The sequence below is a fragment of the Drosophila tropicalis genome, unplaced genomic scaffold (assembly GCF_018151085.1).
Source record: "Drosophila tropicalis isolate 14030-0801.00 unplaced genomic scaffold, ASM1815108v1 contig_158, whole genome shotgun sequence".
In the NCBI taxonomy this organism is placed as follows: domain Eukaryota; kingdom Metazoa; phylum Arthropoda; class Insecta; order Diptera; family Drosophilidae; genus Drosophila; species Drosophila tropicalis.
In genome coordinates, this window is record NW_027172602.1 from 11,934,092 (window position 1) to 11,961,319 (window position 27,228).

The 27,228-nt window shown below is 35.9% G+C and overlaps 2 protein-coding genes and 1 long non-coding RNA gene across 11 annotated transcripts in view; 1 reads left to right on the forward strand and 2 right to left on the reverse strand.

Annotated features, from left to right (window-relative positions):
* Nucleotides 1–16,240, reverse strand: part of Frq2 (Frequenin 2) — a 32,072-nt gene extending 15,832 nt beyond the window's left edge. The window contains exons 1-2 of one of the 9 annotated variants that reach the window (XM_068302880.1): nucleotides 16,127–16,208; nucleotides 5,379–5,513 (exon numbers count right to left, since the gene is read on the reverse strand). The gene's annotated coding sequence lies outside the window, so the exon portion shown is untranslated. Of the gene's footprint in view, nucleotides 1–4,269; nucleotides 4,658–5,378; nucleotides 5,514–15,545; nucleotides 15,704–15,879; nucleotides 16,034–16,126 lie in introns of those variants that run through there. The other 8 variants (XM_068302884.1, XM_068302876.1, XM_068302879.1 and 5 more) reach the window with 8 other exon arrangements.
* LOC137586741 (uncharacterized) lies at nucleotides 15,768–16,230 on the forward strand. The gene is made up of 3 exons (XR_011033822.1): nucleotides 15,768–15,783; nucleotides 15,850–15,976; nucleotides 16,115–16,230. It is a non-coding gene; the product is annotated as an uncharacterized lncRNA (long non-coding RNA).
* Nucleotides 16,241–19,834: 3,594 nt separating the features above from the next.
* Nucleotides 19,835–27,228, reverse strand: part of LOC137584945 (frequenin-1) — a 36,194-nt gene continuing 28,800 nt past the window's right edge. The window contains exons 5-8 of the mRNA XM_068300556.1: nucleotides 27,017–27,106; nucleotides 26,144–26,222; nucleotides 25,756–25,844; nucleotides 19,835–25,657 (exon numbers count right to left, since the gene is read on the reverse strand). Of these exons, the coding sequence (XP_068156657.1) occupies nucleotides 25,490–25,657; nucleotides 25,756–25,844; nucleotides 26,144–26,222; nucleotides 27,017–27,106 (426 nt within the window). The 3' untranslated portion in view covers nucleotides 19,835–25,489. The remainder of the gene's footprint in view (nucleotides 25,658–25,755; nucleotides 25,845–26,143; nucleotides 26,223–27,016; nucleotides 27,107–27,228) is intronic.

Genomic DNA, 27,228 nt, shown 5'->3' on the forward strand with positions numbered 1-27,228 from the left:
GGAGGTGGATAGGAGACGAAGAGAAAATGGAGATTGAAGATGGACATGAAGGCAGTACCATGACGCTGACTGCTCTGTGATGCAATTGCTAACGAGCTGTCCATGTCTTTACTTCCATCTACCATCTAGCAACTCCCAACTCCCAGTTCTCAAGTCAAGTCACTTGCTGCTCGCTGCCCTTTTCGATTCCTCGTCTCGGGTGCACCATGTCCACCATGTCCATGTGTCTGTGTGTGTGTGTGTGTCGGAAGTTGTTTGTGCCAAAGGCTCAGGGCTGTGTCCGTATTCGTGTTGCTGTTGCTTCGTGTTCGTATTCGTGTCTGTGTCTGTCAGTGTCGGAAATTGAAAGGGAAGAAAAAAATTGAGCATACTTTAAGGCGCCCGCCAGGCACAACCAATTGCACAAAAAATAAAAAAATTGTCTGCAGGTAAAATACGCAAACCGTAAAACAAAACGAAACGGCTGAGCACTATTGGACTACCAAATATTTATTATGTCTGCTCCAAACTCTCAATAACAGAATAATTCTGATAAATTAATACAAGCGACAATTTCTTTGACCTTTTTCAACTAAGAAGAGCATTACGATTTCTCTCCCACTGTAAGATCATTACAAATTAGCCAACAGTCCAGGAAAGTGCAGAACATTCTGAATTTCAAATTGAAGAATTTGAGACAAATTGTTGCCCTTGAAACCCAGAAACTTGATGCCTCTCCGTTTGGCTTAACTTTTAATTGTAGAATGCAAATCGATTCGAAGTAAAATTCAAAACTTTCCTCACTGCAATTCAAGAAATTCCACAGTCAATAGTGGGGCAAAATCATGCTGAATGGAAGGGAACTCAATTTATTTAGGTTTGCCTTTGTAATCACATAAGTCTAGAGACTTAGACTATAGCAAAAATACTCCTTTATATTTGATCGATTTCTTTGCTAATTATATCGTAATAATTATGTAAATTTCCCTTTACCCACTTTGAAATGTATACGTTACGCCATGAACGTTTGCCATTTAATTGAATAATTGCCAAACGACTTGTAAACAAGTTTTACTTTCTCAACGAAGGGATTGGCCAAAATGTAATAAAAGAGGGAGAGAAAAAACTTTTTTCTTTTCTAATGCTAATTTTTTGGCTACTCTGCATTAGCTGGTTGTTTCTCTGTGTATGTGTGTGGGGCTAAAGGAGGTGAGTTATGAGAGATACACTGCAAAGATAATATGGACTTGCTTAAACTAACTAGAACTATTATTCCTAAAAGACATGACTATGGCGAAAAGAATAAAAGGCAATTCAATGTTATTGATAGGTATTACAAGTAATACTTCTGGTAAAGTAATTGTTTATTGCCTTTGAGCAATATTACTTTGTTTACAAATGTAATTGATTACCGTTAAGTAAGGTAAAGATAATGCATTCGTCCCTCCTCCATGCAACAAACCATTGAAAAGTTTTAATTACATTTTGGATTCAATGGGTTCTTTTTGTTTACTTATAAATCATGTCGTCATTTCATTGTAGTTTGCAGTTGCATCTTCAGCTTGAGCCACGTCGCAGTTTATTTCACTTTTTTAATGGAATTTTTAAGCAAACAATTATTTACGCCATTTCTGTTGCACAGGACACATAACCCATTCCCCCAGTGCCTCAACAGCTTTCAACATTCATGTGTTTGGGCGTCCGCCAAAGTCACTCAAAAGAAAACAAGAAAGACAGCCCCAAAGAAAAAAACTCGAGCTATAAGGACTCAACTAATACTCTATAAATGCCAGAGATAATAAGACTTATCCCGTTTATAAATTTGATCAAGTCGATGAGTTTTTCGTTTGAACCTTTCACATGGACACAAATATTAGAGATCTCTCTTACAATTAGCCAAGAGTATAAGCCATTTGTATATGCCTTTCATTTTTATTGGTGTAAAGAACTTTGCAATATTTGGCAAAAATGAAATTGTCGGTCTTACGTCTTGTTGCAGAGTTTTCTTTGCGCTTTCGATTGCCCTTTCGTTTAGCTTTCGTTTCGTTCTGCAGTGTTTTTTTGTTTTTTATTAAGTTTTGTTTTTGGAAATTGCAAACATTTCCAAGCACAAAACTGAAAAGCACACAAATAGAGAGAAATTCCCAAAAAATGTGATTCATATGAATGTATTTGTGTTGGCCACATCAAGGATTCGTCTTGGACACGTTCATTGAATGTGACTGCTAGCAAGTTTATTTCCATGTTTTTGGCCCCCTCCGCTCTCTATCACTCTGTCTCTCTCTCACTCTCTCTCTCTCTCTGTCTCTCTCTATTGCTCTGTAGAATCTTTTGATTGATTTATACAATTTACAGTTTCATGTTTTCATTTTTGAATGAATGACAAGTTGATTGGTTGCATTTTGCTAAAACTCTTTCCATTTGTTCAGAAGTTGCTCCGACTATAATCTATAAATTTACTACAAATTTATTGAGAACGAACCTTAAAAGCTATCTGCATTAATATAACTTTTCCTTAACTTATTTAACAGTTACTTGTTTCAGGACACTCTTTAAACTGATCGACAAAGTGATTGAAAGACTCAGGATTGGCGGATATGTATGCATTTCGCACACCAAGAAGGAAGCTCATCTGTGTTGTTGAGAAACTTTGTTGCCTTTGGTTAATCTTTATATAAAATTACTTTTGATAACTTGAATGGTTATATCTTCATCTTCATCTATATTTTTCCCTTAAGGTTTGACTTTTATTTAACTAAAAGGTTTTAGCATCACTTTTATGTCACAATTTAACCAGGTATAAAGACAACCCCCCAAAAGAAGTCAATTTTCATTACAAAACTCATTTTTATTCACTCAACACCGTCCCCCCACCGTTCCGTCCTTCCCCTCAGCCACCACCCACACGGGAAGGAGCAGCAGCAGCAGCAGCAGGGAAATGATGAAAACAAAAACAAAAAGAAAAGAAATGTTTATTTTGCTAAAGCAACACCGTATCCTTGTAACCATTATTTACCATAGATAAGTCAGACCACCTCCGCCCCTCCCCACAGCTTCTCCTCATCTCAGTCATATATGTAGGTTTATTTAGGCACCCGAAAAACTTGTGGCCCCAACTTACATACGTGTGTATATGTATGTATGTATGTGTGTATGTCTGGCTATTAACTTTTTCTCAGAGAACGAGAAACAGAGTGGGTGAGAGAAGCAGATGGAGACCAGAGACTATTGCCTAGGTTAAGTCACAAAGAGAGGGAAAGATAGAGAGAGAGTAAGAGAGAGAGGTGTATACAGGTGTGTGGGGTTTGGTGTAGCGGCTGTAAATTATGCAAATTACTGGCAGGCAAAAGGAGAGCTAGAAATTAGTAATAAAAGTTACTTTTGGTCCAAACACAAACACATACTCTCACACACACACACACATATACACCTACAAAAAGCCTCACACGTGAGCAGAAATTTACATAACCTCTTTCATTTCTTTTACTTCTTTTACACCTCCTTCTCGGTCCTCCCACAAATCTTTTCCGCCTTCCTCTGTCTGACTGTATCTTCAACATTTTCTTTATTCCTCACCGCGTTCTCTTTCGACCTCTCTAGCTGTGTCTTTTTTCTTCTTTTTTGATTTGATTATATTCAGAAAACACCAACAAGATGAAATCGCTGACGTCTGCGGCTTGTGGGATGAGACGCAACAGAGATGAGAAGGAAGTTGGCTAAAAGCAGAGAGAGCAAATAAAAAATGTGCCAGCAGCCAGGCAGGAGGACACAAAAAAGGAAAAAAATTGAATATTTTATCAAGAGTTACCCTTTTATGTCCTGTTTGGGCAGTCTATAACTTTTGGCATCTCGACCCAATCCCCACCCCAGTGGCCCAAACACTACATTGAATCTAAGTCCAAACCAAAATCCAAAAGCACACACCACACCTCTCTCTACCTTGAACCTTCTTCTCAACCCCTTTCTCTTACCCCCTCAGCAAATGTACATTTTGACTAAGTAAGTCGTTAAGTTGTCAGACTTGACTCTACTTTTTTTTATTATATATGTTTATGTATATCAAGAGAGCGGGTTTCTTGTATGCCAGGGTGTGTGTGTATGTGTGTGTGTGTGTGTGTGTGTGTGTGGGAGCAGGTGTATGGCTTTATCAATCGAAGCGGCGTTTTTTGGCTCCTTTCACTTTTTATCAGATTTCCGATTCAATTTCTGCATCAAGCAACAATCGAAAACCCGAAAAAAATTCAACATTTAATACTTTGAAATTGTTGTAAATAATTTTTGTTGGCTTACATCTGAGTTTTTTGTTTGGTTTGTTTGGTTTTTTCTTCTTTTTTCTTCTTTTTTTGGGTTCTCTTGTTGCACACACACACACACACACAGTTTACAAAATCCGTTGCATTGTTTTCGTCTCTTAATTGTTTCAATTTCTTTTTTGTTTGATTGCCAATTTAATGATCTTTGCAAATTTATTGCTAAAATTGTTTTCTTTTTTGTTGTCTTTACATTGTTGGGAAAAAAAAGAAAATGTTCCAAAAAAAACCAAAAAAAAAAAACAACACTCGACTGGACTGTCGGTTTTTGCGTGCGTATGTGTCTATGTGTGTGTGTGTTTGTGTGCGTGTGTATGAGTGTGGCAACAAAAAATTATTCTGTTCCGTACGTGGCACGGTCTGAAAATCAACTGAAAAGCTTCATCTGACAATCAACAGTAGGTCGAATGTCCTTGTTGATACGACAAGGAAGCTCCCGAACAAACACTCACACACACACACACACAAGCATACACACACATCGAGTGAAGTTTCGTCCCGTTCCGCTTCCAACTACTTCGTGGCAAGCTTCCTGCCTGGAGCGAGCTTTTAACCATCAAGAATAATAACAACACCCACAAGCACCTACACACCCACACACATACACTCAAAATTTCAAAAATTACTGGAAACTAAGCAAAAGCCTCTTATAAGAAAAGTTAATACTGATTAGATTTCAAATTTGTTTGCAATTATCATAATAAACGAGGAAAATTAATAACAAATTGCGACACTTTGCCAGCAATCAAGTTCAGGAAGCTCGAACTTTAGTGTATTTGAAGTCAATAGTTTGAATAATATTAACAATTTAGAATATGACTAGTTTACTGCAAGTCACCTCTACACTTCTACAAGGATTTCCAATCCCTGAGACTCTCCGTTACTCTCAATTCAATTAGAAGTTTAAAACAATTTTAGAAAACATTCAGTGCGAAAATATCTAAAATCTGTAAACCACTTTAAGTTAAGAACCAATTTGATTGTGGTTTGATCCTCGAGACGAAATATAACAAGTTTTGTTATAAAATTACAGATATGGACATGTAAAATAGCTATATGAAGGATAAGTCTGGTTCTGGATGTACTTACATATAATAAATAGCTGGCGGGAAATACATAAGTTTTAATAAATCCTTTTTGATATTGTGGAGACGATTCAAAACGAATAATAATAATCTTGCTTTACTTTATGATGGATGATTTCGATTGGATTGATTTTATTTTCTGAAGTAAACCAAAAATAATTTGACATTTGAGACAATGATATGCAAAAGTAGAAAAAACATTCGGTTTGCCACTCAACTGAAAATACATATATACAAATTTCCGCAAGGGAATGTTTCCTTCCGTTTATATTCGGAAACATTCAACTCACTTAATAAATCAAACCGGTTTCTGGTTATAAGCAACCCTGAGAGATTGTGGCATGATTTATTTGCATTCAACAATTTATCTAGTTTAAGCAGAAGACACTTTCAGTTCCAAAGCCGCTTCGGATTCGTAAATTAGCAATTTGGCTAAGCAATTCGGGCTGCATTTCAATTGCATGTATGTATTAGTATATTCAAATTTCTAGAAGGCCCAAAAAATGCAGAAGGGTTTAGTAAATTCTTTCATTAAGTCTCGAGGCAACTGAAAAGAAAGCAGGAAGTGGTAAAATCTCACCTATTAGGAGTGCGCTCTCGAAATGGAATATAACTAAAATCGCTAAGATCATGACTATTTCATAAGAAATCTTGAATGAGAATATCGATTCTAATGGAAAGAAATTTGGCTAAGGTAAACACTTTGTTTGATTGCTTTTTTTTGATAAAGGATTTAGCGACCTGAAAACTTTTCAAATCAGTTGAATTAATCGATGTATTGAGATTAAGTAATTTCTGTTTGGTATTTGGTAAAAACATAATTTTTCATTTTAATGTTCATTAATTTTTGTTGTGAACCAACCCGACCGACCATGTGGCGTATACGTCATATAATGTAGAAATATACATTTGTGTCCTTGTGTGTGTGTGTGTGTGTGTTTGTTGTGCCTTTTGTCTGACAAGAAAAGGCCGAGGCTTAAAAATATAAAAATATACAGGACAAAAGACTTAGAACCCAAGTAATTCGACATTACGAGCATTAACTCCCACGCCAGGCGACCCTTCGTTCAAAGGTAGGAACGCCAAGGGAGAGCGTATTGGGTAAGCGAAGCAATGTTGTGCTTCCTCTTTTCCTCTTCCGCTTTGTCCCCATCTCTATCTCACTCTTTCTGTCGTACTAGCTCGCTTTCACACCCTCTCTCTTTGAGTTCATTACTCACCACACACACAAGAGAGATAAACACCAAGATTGAGAGAAATACACAGAGAGAGACACAAGGGAAGAAGCTTTTTGATTGCGTCAAAAAGCTGCATTGGGTCACAGCTTTTGACCGTTAGAACAGCTGGGCGAAATTGTTTTTGGCGCCAGAAACTGGAAAGCCAGAAATTAGTCTGTCTGACTGATAATGAAAACCCAAACTTTTTAACCCAAAAAAGTATGCTATGTTTACGGTATGAAACTGGAACCGGAAATGTGTTTAGGCTTAATTTTAACAAACAATTTTGGCTAAAAGGTTCAGTTCAAGAGTGACTTTAATTTAAGGAAAACAACAAATAAAGTTATTTCTATCCTTTATCCTTCTTTCGTCCTGTAGCATAGAAGAACCATATGAAGTACATACATATATGTATATACTTGATCAACAAAAACAAACGAGTTTATTTGTCCATCAATACAAACTCCGCAAATTGAGTTAATAAAACATCTTTTATTTCTCTGTCTATTAGGCTTTTAGCTTCATTCAAAAGGAAAATTATTCACTGGAAGACTATGAAACCAGTTAAATAAAACGCAACTCCTAAAATCTAAAACCAACTGCCAACTAGCTTAACATTTACTTTTTGATGCTCGAAAAGAAAGAACAAAAAATTTCAAATGTCTTCAACGTCTTCTTCGTAATCTTATCACAAAGGAGGAAAACATTAAAAGGAAATAATGTGTTTTTTTTTTTTTTTGCAACTCGTTTTGAAGGAAACTTTAACTAGACATTTTTCTCATTAGCGTTCGGTCTTCTGACCGAGAGATCCTAGGACACAGGCAGCTTCAGCAGATTTTAACTTGGCGCAACCAAAAATAACATTGCTTCACTTCGTTCATCCCTGCATCCCTTCATCCACCCAATACCCCATTGGCAACTTAGCTCTACTTGACGCTTAATGCAAAACTTATTATGCGCATTTGCGAGGCTTACGAGGCTGAACACTACCAACACTTCCACTCATCTAGCATCAGCCCTTGCTCCCACACCCACACCCACACACACACACACACACACACACACACACACACACACACATCGACAAAAGCCATAGCCGGAGGCAAAGTGAAATTTTCGGGCCCTTGCCCGGACTTGTGCCTGCGCCTGTGTCTGGGCTTGGGCATGGGCATGGGCCTGAGACTGGGCCATATGCAGCATGCGACGCTGCAACGTGCAATGTGCGCACTAATTACGACAAGGTCGGTGCACTAATTAACAATGGCTTTGAGGCAGTTAAACGATATGGCTTAGCACCCACAATTCAAAACCAACAGCAACCTCCCAGTTTCCAGTTGCAGGCATAATGCAATATTTGCAGCTGCTTTAAAAGTCATTGTACTTCTGTGTCATGATATATTCATTCAATAAGAAAATCTCCCAAAACTACTTCTATGGGAGAAAAACTATTTATAGACCCCACAAGAAACAAAACTATGTCTTGTTCGTCCCAAGTGATTGTCAAACTTGTCAACTATCCAGTAGGAAATGCAAGACAAATTCGCTTAATCAGGTTCCTTTTCTAAACTTTATGCATAAAATATGGTAAGATAACTGAAAGCAAAAAGAAGCTAGACAGTCCTTATCCAAAAACCTAAGTGCAATGCATATTTGTTCTACAATCCAATACAAAATACATGACAATACATGACAAGAAAAGATGTTAAAGAATGCTAAATGTCTAGATGGATGTAATTAAAAGATATATGTATGTGAGAGTGAGTGTAAATAAACGATCTGACAAGGTCCAGAAACAACTCCTTAATGTGGTCAAAGAAAATATAAATCGAAGTGCAAATGCGGAAAACCGAAAATTTATGCTCCATCACGAAGGAATAGTTGTGTAGGGTAAGTGAGAGGGGGAGAAGATAGATCAATGTTTGACTTGAGCATTAGGGAAATGTGATAAAGAAATTCAATTTAACACACAAGTCCTCACTTGCCCTCGCCCCTCAAGACTTTTACTGGCACCCCCCACCCACCCAACGAAGAGCCGTTTCAATCATCCATCTACACTTTTAAAAGACTTATGTGGCAGAGCAATGTTGGCAATTAATCCTTGCCAGAAGCTTTTTACAACCACACACACACGGAGAGAGAGAGAGAGAGAGAGATAAACACACAAATACACACACTAACATAAAGGCAAACACAGTTGTGAGACTTTTGTGCTTGAAATTCTGTATTTAAATTCAAATTAAAAAACAATTAAAGATGTGGCATAGACAAAATAGAAAGAGACAGCGACAGAGACACAAATACTCAAGCAGAGTCCACAATGAAGCTGCTCTTTTTGGCTTAGCAAAATTAACTGCACATTAAAAATTACGCGCTCCCCCGCCAAAAAAAAATAATTAAGCGCATAATTATTTAATTTGATAGGCGTGTAAGCATGTGTGTGTGTGTGTGTGTGTGTGCCAGTGTGCGTGTGCGTTTCCTTGGGTGGCAGCAGCTGGAGACGGAGCCCATTGATGCAAACATAAATATTGTGAACTGCTTGCCATATGAAAATTAATAGACGCACTTCAAAGTAGCTCAAGAGGCAATGGGGGAGGGGAGGGGTACACAAGGAGCCTTTGCGAACAGGAACGAAGACGGAGAGAGAGAGAGAGAGACACCGGGGGGCAACTTAGGGGGCCAGGGGTGTCTGGCCGGAAAGTGGCGTGTGACTTGGCCCTGCCCAGGGGCGACATGCTACCAGACACTTGGCAAATGCCGGCGCCAGCATGAAGCACACAGGCTGACAGAGAGACAGACACACTCACACACTCACACGCACACACAGAAGCATGCAAGGAAGGCAATCAGACAGAGATGGAACGAGAAAGAACAACATAGAAACAAGAAGGAAGGGAGCACGCGAATGGCAAGACATACAGAAAACATGGCGTATGCGTAATATTTAAAGAAGAGGGGCAAATTAACAACAACCATTGCGACAGATTTGGCAGCCTGTCAAAGTGCCAACTGTTTAGAGCTGAAATCATTTCAAACAAAGGACAAAAGAAAACGTAACGAAATCAACCACAATTCAAATCAAATCAAATTGAAATCAAGCGATAATTAGAATGAATCTTCTTGGTATGAAGCAAATTCAAAGGCAAAACAAAAATAATAACAAAAAAACTGCAAATATTTCAATTGCCACCAATTAAGGCAGCATCAATAAGAAAAAATAAATAGAAAATTAAAAACAGGCCAACACCAACAAACTAAGCAAGCACACACACACACACATGTTTTGGCACTTTGCTAAAAAATAGTTCACTGTGCCCAAAAGTATGCAATGAAATATGTGGAGAATTCTAAACCAAAGCCAAGTTAAAGTTTTTAGCTAGTTCGAGGTTTATTTGGCGAATTCTCTTCCTCTCTCTCTCTCTCTTTCTGTATGTGTGTGTGTGTGTGTGCAAAACTAAAAACGCTGCGAATATTCGCATAAATTTTCACGCACGTGCTGGAAGAATCATCGTTGAGTAGAGCCAACTCCACGAACTATCCATGAAATCAATTTTTAGCCAAAAAGGATGGCTTGTGAGATGCGGCCAACGTATGGTGACTGGTGACTGGTTGCCCCCGGGCAGTGTTGTTATTACACATGCTTATTGGCAGAAAAGCAACCCCCGGGCAGTTGCCCCCTCAAACGAAACGAAAACTACATACATCCAAAAATAAACAAAAAGAGAAAAACTTAACCCCAAAAGCCGACCTCTATGAGAAGAGGTCGGTCGACGGTCGACGGTCGACGGTCTTTGGGTCTAGTTGTTGTCCCATTGCCAGTTCCTCTGCCTCACTGTCTGTCTGTTGTTCTTGCCTATTGTTGTCATTAATTTTATGCCTCATATAAACGGTAGGAGTAGAGCCTAAAAAGTCACCAAGCATTGCCCTGTAAACAAAAGCCTTCACAGTTATTCCATTGACGGTTTTCTTTCTTTTTTTTTGGACTAACACAAAAATTGCTGCTGTGGTGGCAAAACAAAACAACATACACACGAACACGGAGATTTACAGAGAGCGAAAAGGGAGAACAACAACAACAAAAAGAATTAGAATTGATGACCAACCGACAGATGTGTCACTTTCAATTACTTGTACTATAAATGTGAAATGAACGAAAAAATGCAGCAAAAAAAAAAATGTCTATTAAAATTAGTATTAGGTAACGTTTTCTGATCACTAAAGATAAAGATAGGAACAACTCAGGATTTTCAAAAGCCAATGACCAAGACTTTATGAAAGGCAAAAAAAGGAAAGTTTTGGAAAACCTTGTTGACCAACTAACCAAGCTAATCAAATTTTTGCTAGAGTTTCCAAAAAAGTTCGATTAGGTTCTTGGATCATTTTTGAAACATTTTGTCGCCAGTCAACTATCAGGCAAAGTGTTCCCTCTGTGTATGTATGTGTGTGTGTGTGCGCTTCTGTGGTCGATGTCGTTGCCATTGACATCGTCTTGGTCCTGGTCGACGTCATATTGTGTTTGGCAAATCGTTTGCGATAAAGCCAACTACATAATGTCTCTGTAGGCCAAAAGAAATGAGCAAATCCAGAATGATGAGGCAGGGGTATAGCTTGATTGGGTGGGTTCTACGCCAGTAAATGGGATGAACTGGGACTGGGGGAATGGAGAGGTGGGGTGGGGGATGGAGGGAAGTTGAGTCACATAAAAATGTTAAAGCAGCGCTACACTGGCGTCATGCTCAAAGTTTCTTCACTCTCTCTACTCAGTAACTCACTCCATTACGTATGGGTCGTGTGGGCCTCGGGATAATGCGAGTTATCCTTGATTGCCTGCCACGATATGGAGGATATGAAGCGGCAGCAAACAAGCCGCTTAAATTTTCCTCATCTCGGTCATGATTTTACTTTTCGACTGTTTCCCTTTTCCGCGCTATCGTGATTTGGCGCTTTTCTCAGTTTCTTTGTACTTTATGCTCATCATCATTCAACAAACACAAGCTGAAAGAAAGCGAAAACCAAAAAGAACAACAAAAACAAAATATCGCTACAATTCTGCGAATATATATTGCCTTTCGATATTTTCTTTTCATCTTCGACCATAGCTAATAGATTCGAAAATGGTCGAAATAAGTGAAGAAGTAACATGAGAAGCAAACTACAAGACGCACCAAGACTCTGTGGCGCTAGCGAGAGATGGGAGAAGAGTTGAGGTAGCAACTAACTAAACAACAATTTTTAATTGCAAACAGCCAAAGCAGTGGCATGGTCTCATAGTCTCTTAGACTCGTCGCCAGTGTCTCTAGAGGCAAATGAGCTTTTTTTTCTCTCCGAGAAATATGAACGAGGTCAATGATTGTTTACACTACCCTCGAATGCTGTTTACTTCAAGCAAAGCGACGACCGAGATGTTGATGGGGCATGGGCATATGGCACAGGGGGCAATGCAAGGCAGGTAGAGTGAGAGCGTGATAGACTCTCTAGAAGCCAAGAGGAGGATGGGTAGTCTCGAGCGACACAGTGGAATCGATTGGAATACCTTCGAATACATTGTCAATTAGAATTGAAGATCGATGCTCCTACCTTACTCCAGTTATCATTTTTCAAAGCATTTTTCCAAGAGAAAGAATTGGAAAAATTCAATGAAATTTATGTAAGTAGGGCATCTAAAGTTTAGATGAACAAGTAGTAGTTCGATTATTTATGTTTTCCTATTAGTTCAAGAACCCAAGAAGCCCAATCTAATTTAATTAAAGTCCAATTGTCATAAAGTTAGGAAAAAGCCATTCTGTCTCATTCTAAAACTGAGTCACTAACAAAACAATTGTAACGATTTAAAGCCAGATAAGACGAATAAATGTGTAAATATTGCTTTACTAACTAAAAGCAGAATCTAGAATATGTATTTATTTGTGTATGTGTGTATGCATGTGGGTATGAGCTAGCCGAAGGCTTAATCATTTCATTCGAAAGTTTCTTTCCTCCTTCTCCTCCTCGTCCGGACATACATACATATCTACGTATGTATGTAAGTAAGCAGTTTGCAATAGTTCAATAGAAGTGAAAACTTTGATTTTACTTTTTCCCTTCTTAGTTTTTTTTTTTGCAAAGTTTTTTGTAATTTAACAACCATTGTAAGATATCAAGGGTGACGAGAGCGGGAAAATGGGTAAAAGGGAACAACATTGGCGATGTTAGACTATGTTGATAACGATGGCGATGACGATGACGATGGCGATGGCGACTTGGCGCACATGCTACTAACTGACTGAGGGCACATTATGCCTGCAAGCTTGGCGAGTGTGTGTACTTAGGGGTACTCAAACACTTACATATGTATATGTAAGCATGGGATACATACATATACACATAGATTCTCATTCTGGCATCATTTGCATGGCACGTTCTCTTCATCACTTTCTTCCACAACCCCTGACTACTGATGGAAATTGAAATGGTAATGGGTTATGGTTGATAGCAGCTATAGGTTATAATCAGTCTAATTGGATCCATCCGGATCGGATGACTATCATCTATTATCTCTTGTATCTAGATCAGAAACAAACCGGAATCATTTCCAGAGCAAATTCTCTGATATGGGCAAGCTTTGCCACTGCTTTCAATTTGAAAGAAAAACAACAAACACAACAAAATTCATAAACGTTTACGAAATTGTTGTTGCTATTTTGTAAATTTTTGAAATCAATACCCGATCCCTTCGATTGCTGATTATGCATAAGATGTCAATGTATAAACGAGCTTTAGAATTGGAGCGCGATCTGTATGAGTCGTGGCTAATCCTGACAGTTTGCTTCTTTCTGCAATGGAATCAGTGGCATCTTATCACAATATTCAATTGTCCAGATACGGATACGAATACAGAGCATTGTTTATATCGACGATCGAATGTGGCCTTTACCTGGTCGAGTGTTTTCTTCAATATTGGGCTGATTGTGGCCATTTCCCAACTTTGGCCCGCATGGTTAAAGCGTTATAGCCATCGAAAGAGATTAATCTTACTACCCATTAAGCTGGTCATGCTTTTATATATGACCGAATGGATTGAGTTGGAAATGTGGCAACCATTTTTGGGCATTATAGAGCATATGCTGCACTCAGTGGCCCATGCGAAGAGGGCAGCAACATTGTATTATTATTGGCCAAGTCTTGCCATTTGGCTAATGCAAGATGCTTACCATGTTGTGCGTTTTGTGGCATCATTCTCATTATTTTTAACAGCCATTGATGCGGCAGGTATACCCCAAGTCTAACCCCTTCACCCCTTATCATTGTCATCCTTTTGTTCTTGTTGTTTTTGTAGGTCCAAACTGGCGAAGCGCCATTGATTTTTTACTACTTGGACGTTTGCCGGAAACTCAGGAGGTTCAACGTTTGATTCGTCGTGCCCAGCAAATGTGTTACCAGGCCCAGCAGATGGGTCATCCCATGGAACTATACGCACAGGAGTTGCTCTGTGACGTCTTCATACAATGTTTCCATTAGTTTTTGGCCAACAAACCCCCAACACCCCACTCACTCCCCCCACCCATTCAATCGGAATACCAACTAAAACATATATAAACCAATCATGTTGAAAACGAGGTGTTTATGGCACATTTTTTGGCCCATTTCGTTCATTTGGAACATCTGGCACGGCCGCTTATTGTATTCTCCACGTAGTTGTATATACTTTTTTTCAATTTTTCTTTTCTGGATTCTGTATTTTCTTTTTTTTTTTTCATTTTTCGTTTTTCTGTCGTTTTTGGCATCGTTTGCCCTGTAACCTTCGAACAGAGAACGCGATCCAACAGAGAATTACACGAAAAAAACACATTTTTTCCAAATTATATTTAAATATATATTTATTTATATAGACCACACTACTTCAAAGTCAAAAAACCACTAAAATTTACAATAAAAATGCAAATGAGAAAAAAAAAGAGATCTGTAGAAAGTTTAAAATTCCAAAGTGATTCTTATAACAATTGTAAACAATTGTAAATGGGAAAAAGAACTCTAGAGTCTAAAGTTTAGACTATGAAATGGCTATGAAATACATTAAAGTATTTAAAACTTTATGGGTTAGTTAATAACAATTTCACCAGGAAGAAGAATGGAAAAGTTTTCCCTACTTGCAATTCCTAGAATGATCTTTCTCATATATGTATGTAGACAAGATTTGAGGAACCATCAACTTAGTTTATGGTCTATTGAAATGAAAGACTCATGATAGAGCAGTAACAGTTTCTTCAAGGCCTTACAATCTTGATTGCTATACTCAAAATGCAGACGATTGGAAAGCAATATAAAACTCTCAATGAACAGGCCCACAAAATAACATATATGGTTTTGCATTAAGTTTGTTGGAGTTGTTAATCCCGAATCTGCAATCAGGTTTATCATCATTATTTTGGGTTGTCTAGAGAAAGAATTTCCTTTTTTTCTTTTCGACTTTGATGGAATTCTGGAACTCTAATATAAGTAATCGATGATTACTTGACAAATTGTTTCATCAATACAAAAAAGAAAAGGCTTTCAACGATTTCCAGGTGATTGTTGTAGCACAGATCTTATAGATGAAAAAAAGGAAAGAAAGTCGTCACTATTAGTATTCGATTTTCTTGCTCCATTTATGAAGCTACACATTATTGACATTTGAATTGTTAATCTATGCTTTATTCGGTTACTGTCCAAACATTTTGAAGCATATTAATATTGCATGGCAATTTGAAGTGGTTGAATTGCAGAAACCACAGAACTATGAATGGTTAAAATGGTCTGCATCAACATGTTTGTATGTATGTATGTATACATAGATATGACTAAAACCGACACCAAACCGCTCTCCACAGGCTGCCAGGGCTGTCATTATGTCTGGCCATTAGATGGGTCATAATGCTCTGACACCACGCACAGAGCGAGGTTTAGGCTAAAACAAACACGCAAACAACATACATACATACCTGCTGGGCATTTGCGGTTTAAAGCCCACACACCCACACCCTCACTCACACACACACAGTACGAGACAGACAGACAGACAAACAGAGAGAGGGAGAGAGAGAAAGAGAGGGTAATACTAAATAAAACTCCTTCTATTAAATCAGCGAGCGGTTAATGTAATTATTATTCTCTCGTTGCACACATTGACAAACACTATAATCATCTACATCAAGATAATTTAAATGAAAAGGCACAGATGTAAATATGTATTTTTATATATATTTATAGATGGCTATATATTTAGTACACGTTTTTTATTCGTAGACACTTTGCGTGAAGCTTAAAACCGTTTACCGTATTAGCGCGCACATTTTAATGAGGAAACCAAAAACAGAAGAAAAAAAAACACCAAAAGAAAAAAAGGGTACGAACAAAGTCCACGGATTACGAGGTGAGCGGGAATAAAATTTAATTTAAAAAACAAAAACAAGAAATTAAATAAAAACAACAAGAAAAAAAGGAAGCCCGCAAATAAAAACCGAAAACAACACCGTAAAACCGTAAACCAAATTTCTTTTTTTCTCCCCAGACGGTGCCGTACCCCAAACATGCAACTTGTGCGAATGCCAATCGAATGGGGATGGGAATGGGTATGGTAATGGTCCCGGGTCTATGGGGGTCTCTCGCTGTCGCCGTCGTCGTCGCGATACTGTGTCTGCTGCCGCCGACAGAGGCGGAACTACAATAAGAAAATTGTTTTTCAAGAATTAGAGAATTTACTTTACATTTGCCGCCACCGACGACGCTGACAGCGATGCCGATGCCCATCGTTGGCGATGCCGCTGCCTGCTAATGCAGGTGGCGTCTCCTTCCTACCTCCCCCAACCCCTCCACCATCACACTTTTTTTACGCTCCTTTCAATAATATCAGCGTCTATAGGTATGTAGTTTCGCTCATTGGTTGATCGATGTGTACGAGCTTTGCCTAAATATAGTATAATATAATAAAGCCCCCCAACTCTCTCTTGCTCTGCCTCTCTCTCTCTCGTTTGGTCTGTGTCTTCCTCTCTAAAACAATAAACAATCAAAAAAAAAAAAAAAAAACAAGAAAGAGATAGAAGATGTTAGATACAAATAAAGATACAACAGATTCAGAGATATGGATAAAGCTAGCCAAGCGAATTATGTGCTGTAGATATTTGCATGCCTCAACTGAATTCAATTCGACGATGACGAATCACCGAGACGCTACAAATGCAAATACAATACATTAACATTAACAATACATATATATACATACATATATGTGAATGTATGTATATAGCAAGTTCTATACTGCATAAACATCGATACACACACAATCCACAACAATCTAAACAATTTTCGTATATTAGGTTTACCGATAGCCAAACCAAACAGAATTTGCATCAAGTTCATTTGTACAATTTCCTGCCCCACACCTCCACTCCCCCCACCATCCACATCCACAAAATTTGATTAAAAACTGTGGCCCATACATCTTAAATATGTTGAATCTTTGCTGTCCGAATTCTGTCACAAAAAGACAAGTCTTTTCTCTTTCAAATTTATTACACAGATTATTACTGCGAGTGGAAAACAATTTAGAAAATTTGTATGCCATATCCGTCTGTTTAAGTAGGTATGGTTCAAATACTATAAAAGATAGATCTAGCAAATCTAAAATATAGATTCGTTTAGTATTTAAGCTAGTCAAGTTAGTTTTGTTTACTTGCAAAAAGTGTGTAGTAAGTGGGAGTGGGAGTGTTTACTAGATTCAGTTAATCGCAGATTGGACTTGGTTAAAGTTTTCTATTCTGTTTGGTATGAATAGGCTTAATGAATTTTCGAGTGAGTTTAAGTAAAACATTTCCTAATTAACAAATTTATCAGTCAAAGGTTCACTCTAGTTGAAGTTTCCTCATGTACCTCTTTTGAATATGAAATTGAAAAATACTTTAAGCATTTCAAGTTAGATTGATGGCAGAAGGCAAATCAGCCAACTAAACCCTCATTCAGTTTCATTCCCCAAAAGCCGAAAGCCAAAAATTCTACAAGATGGAACGCGCTAAGAATACAAATTTCTTGTGTGTGTTTGTTTGTAAATTTGCTTAAATGCACGGCAAGCAATTTTATGGAGGGGCACCTATGTATGTGTGTATGTATGTATGTAGAAGCAAAACTCATGGAACGCATGAGTTTTAGATCGGATTGTTTTGTTTTTGGATTATATTTGCTATTGGCGAGAGAGCGTCATGCCGTTGACGTTAACAGAGGCAGAGGCGGAGGCAGCGGCTGTGGCTGTGGCTGTGGCTGAGGCTGTGCCAGAAACCGCAACCGAGGCAGAGGTTAGTCATTCAACTATGTATATTCGTAGCGGACCTCGATAAAAACGGCGAAAATGCCGAAAGAAACGAAATCGAACGAAGCCAATTATAATTACTGTTTGTTTACTCAACTTCCCTTGGTGACCGGCCGAGGGAAGAGGCCACCCAGCGGGAAGGGGGAGAGAGCTGGGAGGTCTACCGGGGCAATGGGCATTCAAAATACTGTAAAAACGGTTAATATTATTTTAATATTTAGAAACAAAAAAGAAAGAAATAGCTTTTGCTCGTTCTCAGCCTTTGTTTAGCCTCTTAATGCGGCAGCAGCAGCAGCAAACATTTTTATAGAACATCTATAATGAAAGCTGATGAAATCTATTTTGGTTTTGATTTGGCAGCCTTTTTCATTATAAATAGTTGGTGTGCCTAGATAAACAGACGCGTCAGATAGCTCTCTGTTGTTCTCTATTATGTGCTGCCAGCAATTGCAAACAAGTTGCTGCTGCTGCTGCTTTCTGCCAATCTGATGGTTTTATCAAATGAATGACCAAATGGAGACATTAACATGAAAGATTGAAATTAATACAAAATGGCTTAAAAGGCAAACTACATTTCATACGACTTTGCAATGCTCTGCAACTTGAAGGAAATATCTTTCATATGTTAAATTTGGCTAACGAATTGTTTTAGTTTTAGTTACTTGGCTTAATCAGCAGAAGATACTTGAGAGTAGAATTCAAATGGTAGTCCTTGAAATTGCCACGATCTACATACAATGCTGACCACAAATCTATATACTCCTAAGAGATTCAAAGTTTTGAACTCAACAAGCTGACCTTTACGCCAAGGGGGAAAGAGAATTACCTCACTTTGATTGCAATCAATATGATAAAGGTTAATACACACAATCCTGTGCCTAGGAATGTTAAAATCAATAGAATATATTATAAAGAAGTTTTCAATTAAAAAAAGTTGAAAACAATCCTTCCGAACCAACAGATGTTTATACATATTTCTTTTATGAAAGTTTAGAAGAAGTTGAGTTAACTTTTTAAAAACTTTATGCTTATTGTTAGACGAATACAAAATGTTTTTTGGCCACATCAAGTACATATCGTACTTGACAGTCTAAATGACATTTGATGAAAGTCAATCTAGCGAAATAATCTATTTAATCGCCTTTGGCCCGGCCGTACATGGCCTGCTTGGATCTCTCTGGTGATGTGTGGCAATTAGGTGTAGGACGAATGGTAATTATGGTTGACTAACCTTAAATTGCCTACGTGTACAACAAGAGTATTTAATTGTACAACAACAATTGCAGCAAATGCAGTTATATTTACAATAGTTATTTGTTAGCATGCCGTGAATAAGTGCATTAAATGTTATATCCATGTAATCTCCATGTAGTCCGTCTACGGCACGTGTCCTGCCCTGTCCCTATCTCCTCTGTCTTCTACGGCTTCGCGCCGCCCCGGGAAGCCAACCAGCCAACCAGACCCACATACATACACATACGTATGTATATGACGGCTGAATGTGGTCCCCATTATTGTTAATGGCTATTAAACAAAACGCTCACATGCCAGCTAAAGTGTACAAGTAATTTCAGTCTATTAAGTGCTTAACAATTAAGTTGAAACTTTCATCTGTGACTTCTCCAGACAATGCAAAGTTGATTGGATATGTACGTGGCTTCGGCCCACTGTGAGGTTGTGTGTGGGTGTGCACGTTGGTTTTATGGTGTCCCCGGAGCAGCTGCTCCCATTCCCATTACAATTATGTAGAACATGTGATATAAAAAGGGCTCTTACTTTGGCACTTACCTTTGGCCATGTTGTCAGAGTGAAGCATGGGACCCTTTGTATCCAGGATACTTACTCTGAAAAGGCCTCCCATGCAATCAGTGATAGATCAATCGATGGCGCAGAGTCAATCGATTAAGGATTCACACAAATTTCAATTCATTTCGCTGTTTAAAATTATTTTATTTGAAGTAAGTTATATTTTGTTCATTGTTGATTTTGGTTTCTCGATTGGTTTCATTTTGGTTTTGTTTTTTCTTTTTCTTTTTGTTTGACAGTAACAAGATAAATTTGGTTTGAATTTTTTCCCTCTTTCAGTTTTTATTAAAGTATTTATTAAAATTAGACATGAATAAAAAAAAAACAAATATGACATAATGTTTTCCTTTTCGTTAAAATAATTTAATTTATGTTTTCCATTTTTTTGTTTTTTATATAGATATCGATATCTAAGTTAATTGTCATTCTGATAATTCGAAAAGAATACAGAAGGAAAAGCAATAAATAAGCCGAAAAAGAAATCAATCAACAAGATTTAAATATTTAAGCAAAAATATTTTGTTTTTGTAGTATTTAATTATTTTTGTTTTTCAATACTTTTTGTTAGATGTTTTAGCAAAGAAATTAGATTCCAAATTTTTTGTTCTCTCTAATGAAATATCACTGAAAATGTATGTGTGTGTGTGTGTGTGGCATGGTTGTGTATGTGAATTTTTTTAAGTTTCTTAATGTTGAAATATTTTATTAGAGTTTTAATATTATTTTTTGTGTTTTTGTTTTCTTTTTTTTGTGTATATAAGTTTTGGTTTTTGTGTTTTTTTTTTTTATATATATATATTTATATATAAGTATGTAAAATATTGCTTGTGAAACGTTTAACTTGACATTTTGTGTGTGTTTTGTGTTGATTTTCCGTTGCCCCCTCCCGCGGTGTTTGGATGGGAGGATGATGGTGGGAGGGGTGTGAATATCGAGGGCATATTCATTTCTCATGCAATTCGTTTGTTTCATTTTACACTTTCCTTTGGTTATTTGGTTTCTCCTTGTTTTGTTTACAATTGACATTTTACTTTTTTCTTTATTATTTATGACTTGGCAATATATTAAAAATAAAAAAAAGAATACAAAAAAAAATGTATATATGTATATAAGAAGAATTGTTATCAAAATAATTACCAACAGAAAATGTAGAGTGAAACAAAAAACTTATTTCTTTACTTAAGACCCGTTATATTTTGGTGTTTTGAAACTTATTTTTTAGTTCATATACATATAAATATATGTGTATGAGTGTGAGTGTGTGTGTGTGTGTGTGTGTGTGTGTGTGTTTAGAGTTGTGCTTTAAGTTGAGTGTACTTTTGTGTATGTGCGTGATTCGCTTTGTGTTTTATTACAACTTTAAAAAAAAAAAAGGTCAAAATTTATTTATGTATTTCCTTCTTTTTTTTTGTTCTCTCATCATATAATATTTTGTATATACATATAAGTTGTTTTTGTTTTCTAGTATTTTTTTCTTTTTTTGTGTTTGTATTAATTTTGTTTTTATTTTTATTTCATTTGCTTGTTTAACTACTAGACTACAGACATATTTGTTTTGTCAGCTATATCACTTTCGAATTATTTAATTATTGATTAAATTTATTTTATTATATATATAGTATATAGTATACAGTACATACATATACTATATTCTACATATATATATACACTATATATACTCGAGTGTAGTATTGTTTATGTTATATATTATTTGTTTTGTTTTGTTTTTTGTTGAAGAATTTCAGTGAGGTTTTTAGAAGCGTTTGTTTTCGTTTCATATTCATTTTTGGTTTAGTATTTAAGATTGTAGTGCTTACTTTATATACATATATATGTATATGTATATATATATAGAAGTAGAAGTATTTTCATTATTTTTCTTTTGTTTATAGTACTTCAATTTAGTTAGTAGATTTATGTTATGCCATTTAGAATTATGATTAATTGATTTCTCTTAGTTAACAGCCCAGTACACAGTCTCAAATGCAGCTAAGAACGAAGACAACTAGTAGAGATACTAAAATTCCAATTAGATTTAATCACACAACAACAATTGTGTATTTAGGTTTGAAAGTTACTGACTCTAGACTTTTGGGAGTTTCCTTTAAAGGGAAACTCAAAATCTGAAAATACTCCAAGTTGGATCGGAAATAACTGTAGATGCATTTGAATATTGATTTCCCAAGTTCCACATAAGGAAATTATGTTTTGTTGTACTGTGTACTGGGCATATTCCGTAAGTGGTTTTATCGTGCATGAAATAAAGTAAAGAAAAAGGAAAAGAAAAGTTCAACAAATTGAACACAATTTGTTTAAAGGTTTGTTTAAATCCAATTGTTTAATTAAGTTAAATAGGGATCGGCAAATCAAAACACAAAACTAGTTCTCTTTCTGATATATAGACGATCAGCATATAGAAATGGTTAAGGGCAAATATGCCAAAAAAAATATGTATAAAGAGAATGTATTGCAATTGAAAGGGCTATTCTTATCCATGTAAATCAAGAATATATATCTTTCAATGTATTATAGATAATGACATATATAATTCAGATACCAGTTCTATGACTACTTCCGATCCCCGTAGTTGTATTTGTTTTTGTTGTTGTTTTGATTTTTAGTTATTTTAGATGTGCTTTGAAATATTCAAGAAGGCCTCTGATTAATGTGATGAAAATATTCTTGTTTTTGGTTTTTGGTTTCTTCAAGGCAAGCAAAATAAAAAATGCAATAAAATATTGAAAAATTGAAAGTAGAAGAAGAAAAGGAAGAAGAAGAAGAAGTAGTTGAAATAGAAATAGAAATAGTGAAAGGAAAGTGTTTCTCAATATTTTGTTAGTTGGCATTTACTTTTGTAGGTATTTGGTTTTTTTTTTTTTGTTGTTGTTTAAGCCATGTTTATTTTTTGGCTATATTTAGCTAAATGCTTATTTGTTTTGTAGGCAATATGTGTTTATGTATATGTGTGTGTGTGTGTGTGTATGTGTGAGTGTTATGAACATAGTTAAGTTGTATATACTCATTTTATAAAGATAGATAGTTATAGATAATAAATCAATGCAATAATAAAGCTGAACCGCATATAGAATAGAAATTAAATCGTATGATGGATCATATATATATAGATATATAGATATTTTCGTTTTTGTTTTTTGGTTTTTTTTTTTTCTTTTTTGCTTGTTGTAGTTGTAACTGTAGTTGCTATTGTTGTTTTTACTGTTACTGTTGCTGTTGTAGTTGTTGTTGTTGTTGTTGTTGTAGCAGGCTCTTATTGTTAATTATACATAATATGCATATACAAAGAGAGAAAGAGAGAGACAGAGAGAGAGGGAGATAGATGGGAGAGAGAGAGAGAGAGAGATACACACATATATGTACATACATACATACATACGTACATATGTACATATACATACATATGTAGAAGTATTACTCTATATACAAATTAGTAATAACAATTGTAGCTATGATGTTCCATTTCAACAGCTTTGCCCTTTTGTTGTTTGTTCTGTTGTTGTTTTTGTTGTTTTTGGTTGTCTTTTGGTTTAGTTTTCCCTTTTTTTTTTGAGCTTGTTTTGATTTTTAATTGTTTTTGTTTTAAAATGTGCTTTGTTTATTGTTTTTGTTATTGTTTCGTTATATTTTATTTTAGGTTTTTGTTGTTGTTGTTTTTATCATCATTATTATTATTTAGTTTTTTTTTTTTTTGTTGTTGTTAATAATATATGTATATGTAAATTTTTTAGCTAAGTTAAGTTTTGCTTTTTAACTGGCGGCTATTGTCAAATTTTCGTTTCTTTGCGTACAAAATTTAAAACATTTTTCTAAAAAAAATTTCAAAAATTATAACCAAAGCAATAAAAAAACAAACATGTAATCAAAAACCACACTAAAAAGAATAATTTAAAAATTTGTACAAATATTGTTTGCGCCTTTTGGGTATGCAATGGTTTTTTTTCTTTCAAATTTGTTTATAAGCAAAACTTGGCTACCCTGGAGTCTCTGTGTGCATGTGTGTGTGTTTTTTTTTTTGTGTGTGTGAGGGTGGAAAGAAAGTGACTGGACACTCTTCGATTAGTCCTTCAACTTTCTAGCGCAAAAATGTTTGGAAATGAGCGAATGATAAGCCCATAAATCGGCTCATTGCAAAAAATTTAGAAAGCAATTTCGATTACTTTATGTGACATCCTTAAAGTAGCTTCAATATATGTATGTACATACATGCATGTACATATGTATGTATTTATTTATTTATTATAAGTAACTTTGAAATTTCTATTGATATTGAGCTAGCTAAGGCAACAAATTGAATGAATGTTTGCTTTCCATTTAGTTATCGACAATCTTCGATTAGCTAAGGCAACATGTTGATTGAATATTACAAATTTTATGTTAGCTCTTCTTTGACTGTTGCTGCTGTTTTTTTTTTTCGCGAAATTTGAACCAAGAAATTGTAATGACATTTGATTGAAAAAACATTGAAATTTCCCCATCGATACCTAACTCTAGCCAAGGCAATAACTTCAATGAGTACTTCTGCTTATCGATTAATGTGTGTTGAAAATGGTTTCTGCCTCTAGAGTAGCTAGAATAGCGAAATCGTTTGCTGCTGCATAGAGGACAGGAGAGATAGATCTGCTTATGCACCTGATTCTAAATCAGGAAGCTAAGAATGGGGTATATCGTATGTCGATCCCCTGACAATTTCATCTATGTATGTATAAGTAAGGTTACTGTAAGTAAGTATGTGTGTGTGTGTGTGTGTGTGCGTGTCAGGGTATGTGGGTGTGTGGGTGTATGTGTGTGTGTAAAGTTATTCGCAGCTTTTGCTTATGTCATTGATTTATAGGCCTGTTGATTAATCGATTAATTAATGACGTTTTACTGCCTGCCGCTATCAGAATCATGTCGCACATACATAAACATACATCAGTATATATACATACATATATATATTGTTTATGTGTATAATATAATTTATGTTAATTCTTCTTCTTCTGGGATTCGCCTCTATCCTTCTTGTTTTCCTCCCCTCTCATCCGCTTTGTATATCAACAATTAGCTTAAGTGTAAACTTGACTTTTCGCTTTCTTTTTTTGTTTTTTTGTTAATTATCAATAATTAATTTATATTAATTTTTATAAATATTTCGAAGGCTTCGTTCGTTAAACAGATTTTTGTTTTGTTTTTCGTAAGTTTCGTAATTTAATTTTTTAATATTAATAATTGGTGTATGCCTCGAAAAAAAAATGTTTTTTTCTTTCTTTCTTTTTTTTTTTTTTTTTGATTTTTTCTTCTGTTTTTTTTTGTTTTTTTTTTTTTTTTTTTTGTTTTGTTTCTTGGTTTATATCAAAAAATTATTATCATCGATGCGCGAAAAAATACAAAACGGAAAAAATTTTGTTGATCTTTCTGGTTTTGTTTTTTTTTTTTTTTATTTTTTTTTTTTTTTTTTGTTTGATTGCATTCAAGTTGAAAGAAGGGGCGGGCCGAAAGGAGGGCGAGGGTAGTAGGAGGAGAAAAATGAATAAATTTATAGAATATTTTCTTTTTTAAGATTTTCGGAACGCGCTTTTCGTAGGATTTTATAATATATAATATATATGTATATATTTTCGCAAATTGTTTTACTTTTTCTTCGTTCGTTTTTGTTTTTGTTTTGTTGTTTTTTGTTGTTGTAGTTTTTGTTTTTGGTATTATTTCTCGGTATTGGTATATTCTTATCATGTTTTATTATTATTTATTTCGGTTGTTGCTGTTGTTGTTGTTGTATTCGTTTTAACCACCACCTAAACTTAACGCCTGAACTATACGTGGATCAGCTTTACTACCCTCACGAAATTCTTCTAATGTTAATTTGCCATCATGATTCTTATCCATTTGATCAAAGATCTTATCCACACGCTTTTGCGGCGTATTCTCGTCCTCCGATTGCGGCTGTTGACCCTGTTTTTTGATGCAAGATATTACAGTTAATTCTCTCTGTATGCAGAGGAAAGAGGCTCAAGGCTGAAGGGGCAGGGGGGATTAAGACAATAACTTACCACCATCTGATAGATGGCATCAACTATATTATACATCTCCTCGCGTGTTATATAACCATCATTATCCACATCGTATAAACGGAAAGCCCCTGTCAATGAAAACCAAAAATAAATTCAATTTCTCATCAACTCACAATCAGTCTAATGTAATATTTGGAGATACATATAGGAAAACATTTATAATATTAAATAATTAAATAGATTAATTAACAACGATTCGTTTGTCTCTAGTTCCAGTTCAATTCGATTTACAGGTAAGTTCTTATAGATTTCTCAAACTTTTCGATGAAAGTTTTGCAAACTTCTTTTCGAATTGGTATTGGATCTATTTTGCTGTTCGCTGGAGCTGTTAACGAGTTCTATTAGTTTAATTAAATTAAATACTTACACTGCAGTTTCTCATCCAAATTTCCCTTAGATGTGACAGATAAGGCTCGTATAAACTCTTCAAACTCAATTGAGCCATCCTAAGGGTGAAAAAGAAACAAATCGCAAACACACACACACACAGATAGAACGAGACAAAAGGAAGAGAAAGGAGAAAGAAGAAAGAGGAGAACGAAATCAGTGCAGACGGTAGACAGTTGACAGTTTTGACTGGGCGCCACCAACCGAAGAAGCCACCGCCAGTCATAAATAATAAAAATGAACAAAAATTTATGATACCCCAGAGAAAGGAAAAGAGAGGCGGCCCCTTTGGCTGGCTGGCTGGCTTGAGGTTTTAGTATGTGTATGTGTGTATGAGGGTGTGGGGATGGTGGAGTGCTTGGGGTTCAGCTACTGGGTGAACTGGGGCGACATAATAATAACTCTCCAATGACGTTTGTGAGGCATTAACCTGCTTAAATCAGTTCAGTTTTAGTGGTTTGTTTATTTGTTTGTCTGTTCGTTTTGTTCGTTTATCTGCATCTCAATAAAGTAAATTGAAAGAGAGTTCTTGGCCAACAGTTTCAATTTTATTAATCCTAAAAAAGCGGCGACAGCCGCATACAATCGCTTATTCAACCTGGCTAACCAAATGGCCAGAAGCGCAGATAAAGTTATGGATCTTGAATTAGAAACTTTTAGAGATGGACTCGAAAAGGATATATTAAATTTGCATATTGAGTTTATTGTTAACTGATTCATAGTTAGCCCGCATATACATACATATCTGACAAGTTTCAATTCTCAATTAAATTCGGGTCACATGACGTATACGTAATGTTTGTGGGGGTGATTGAAGGAAGGCAGTTCATTGGGTGGATCAACCGATACTTACATTATTCTCATCGAAGACACGAAAAACCAGTGAAGCAAATTTACTGGGATCACCTTGGGGAAAGAATTGTTTGTAGATTTTGATGAAGCCCTTAAAAAAGAGAAAGGAAAAACACAAACAAATAGATAAAAGTATTGGGCTTACTGGGCTTAAACAAATAGATTATGGGGCGTGGCAAGTGGAATATGCATATACATATATGTATGTATGTA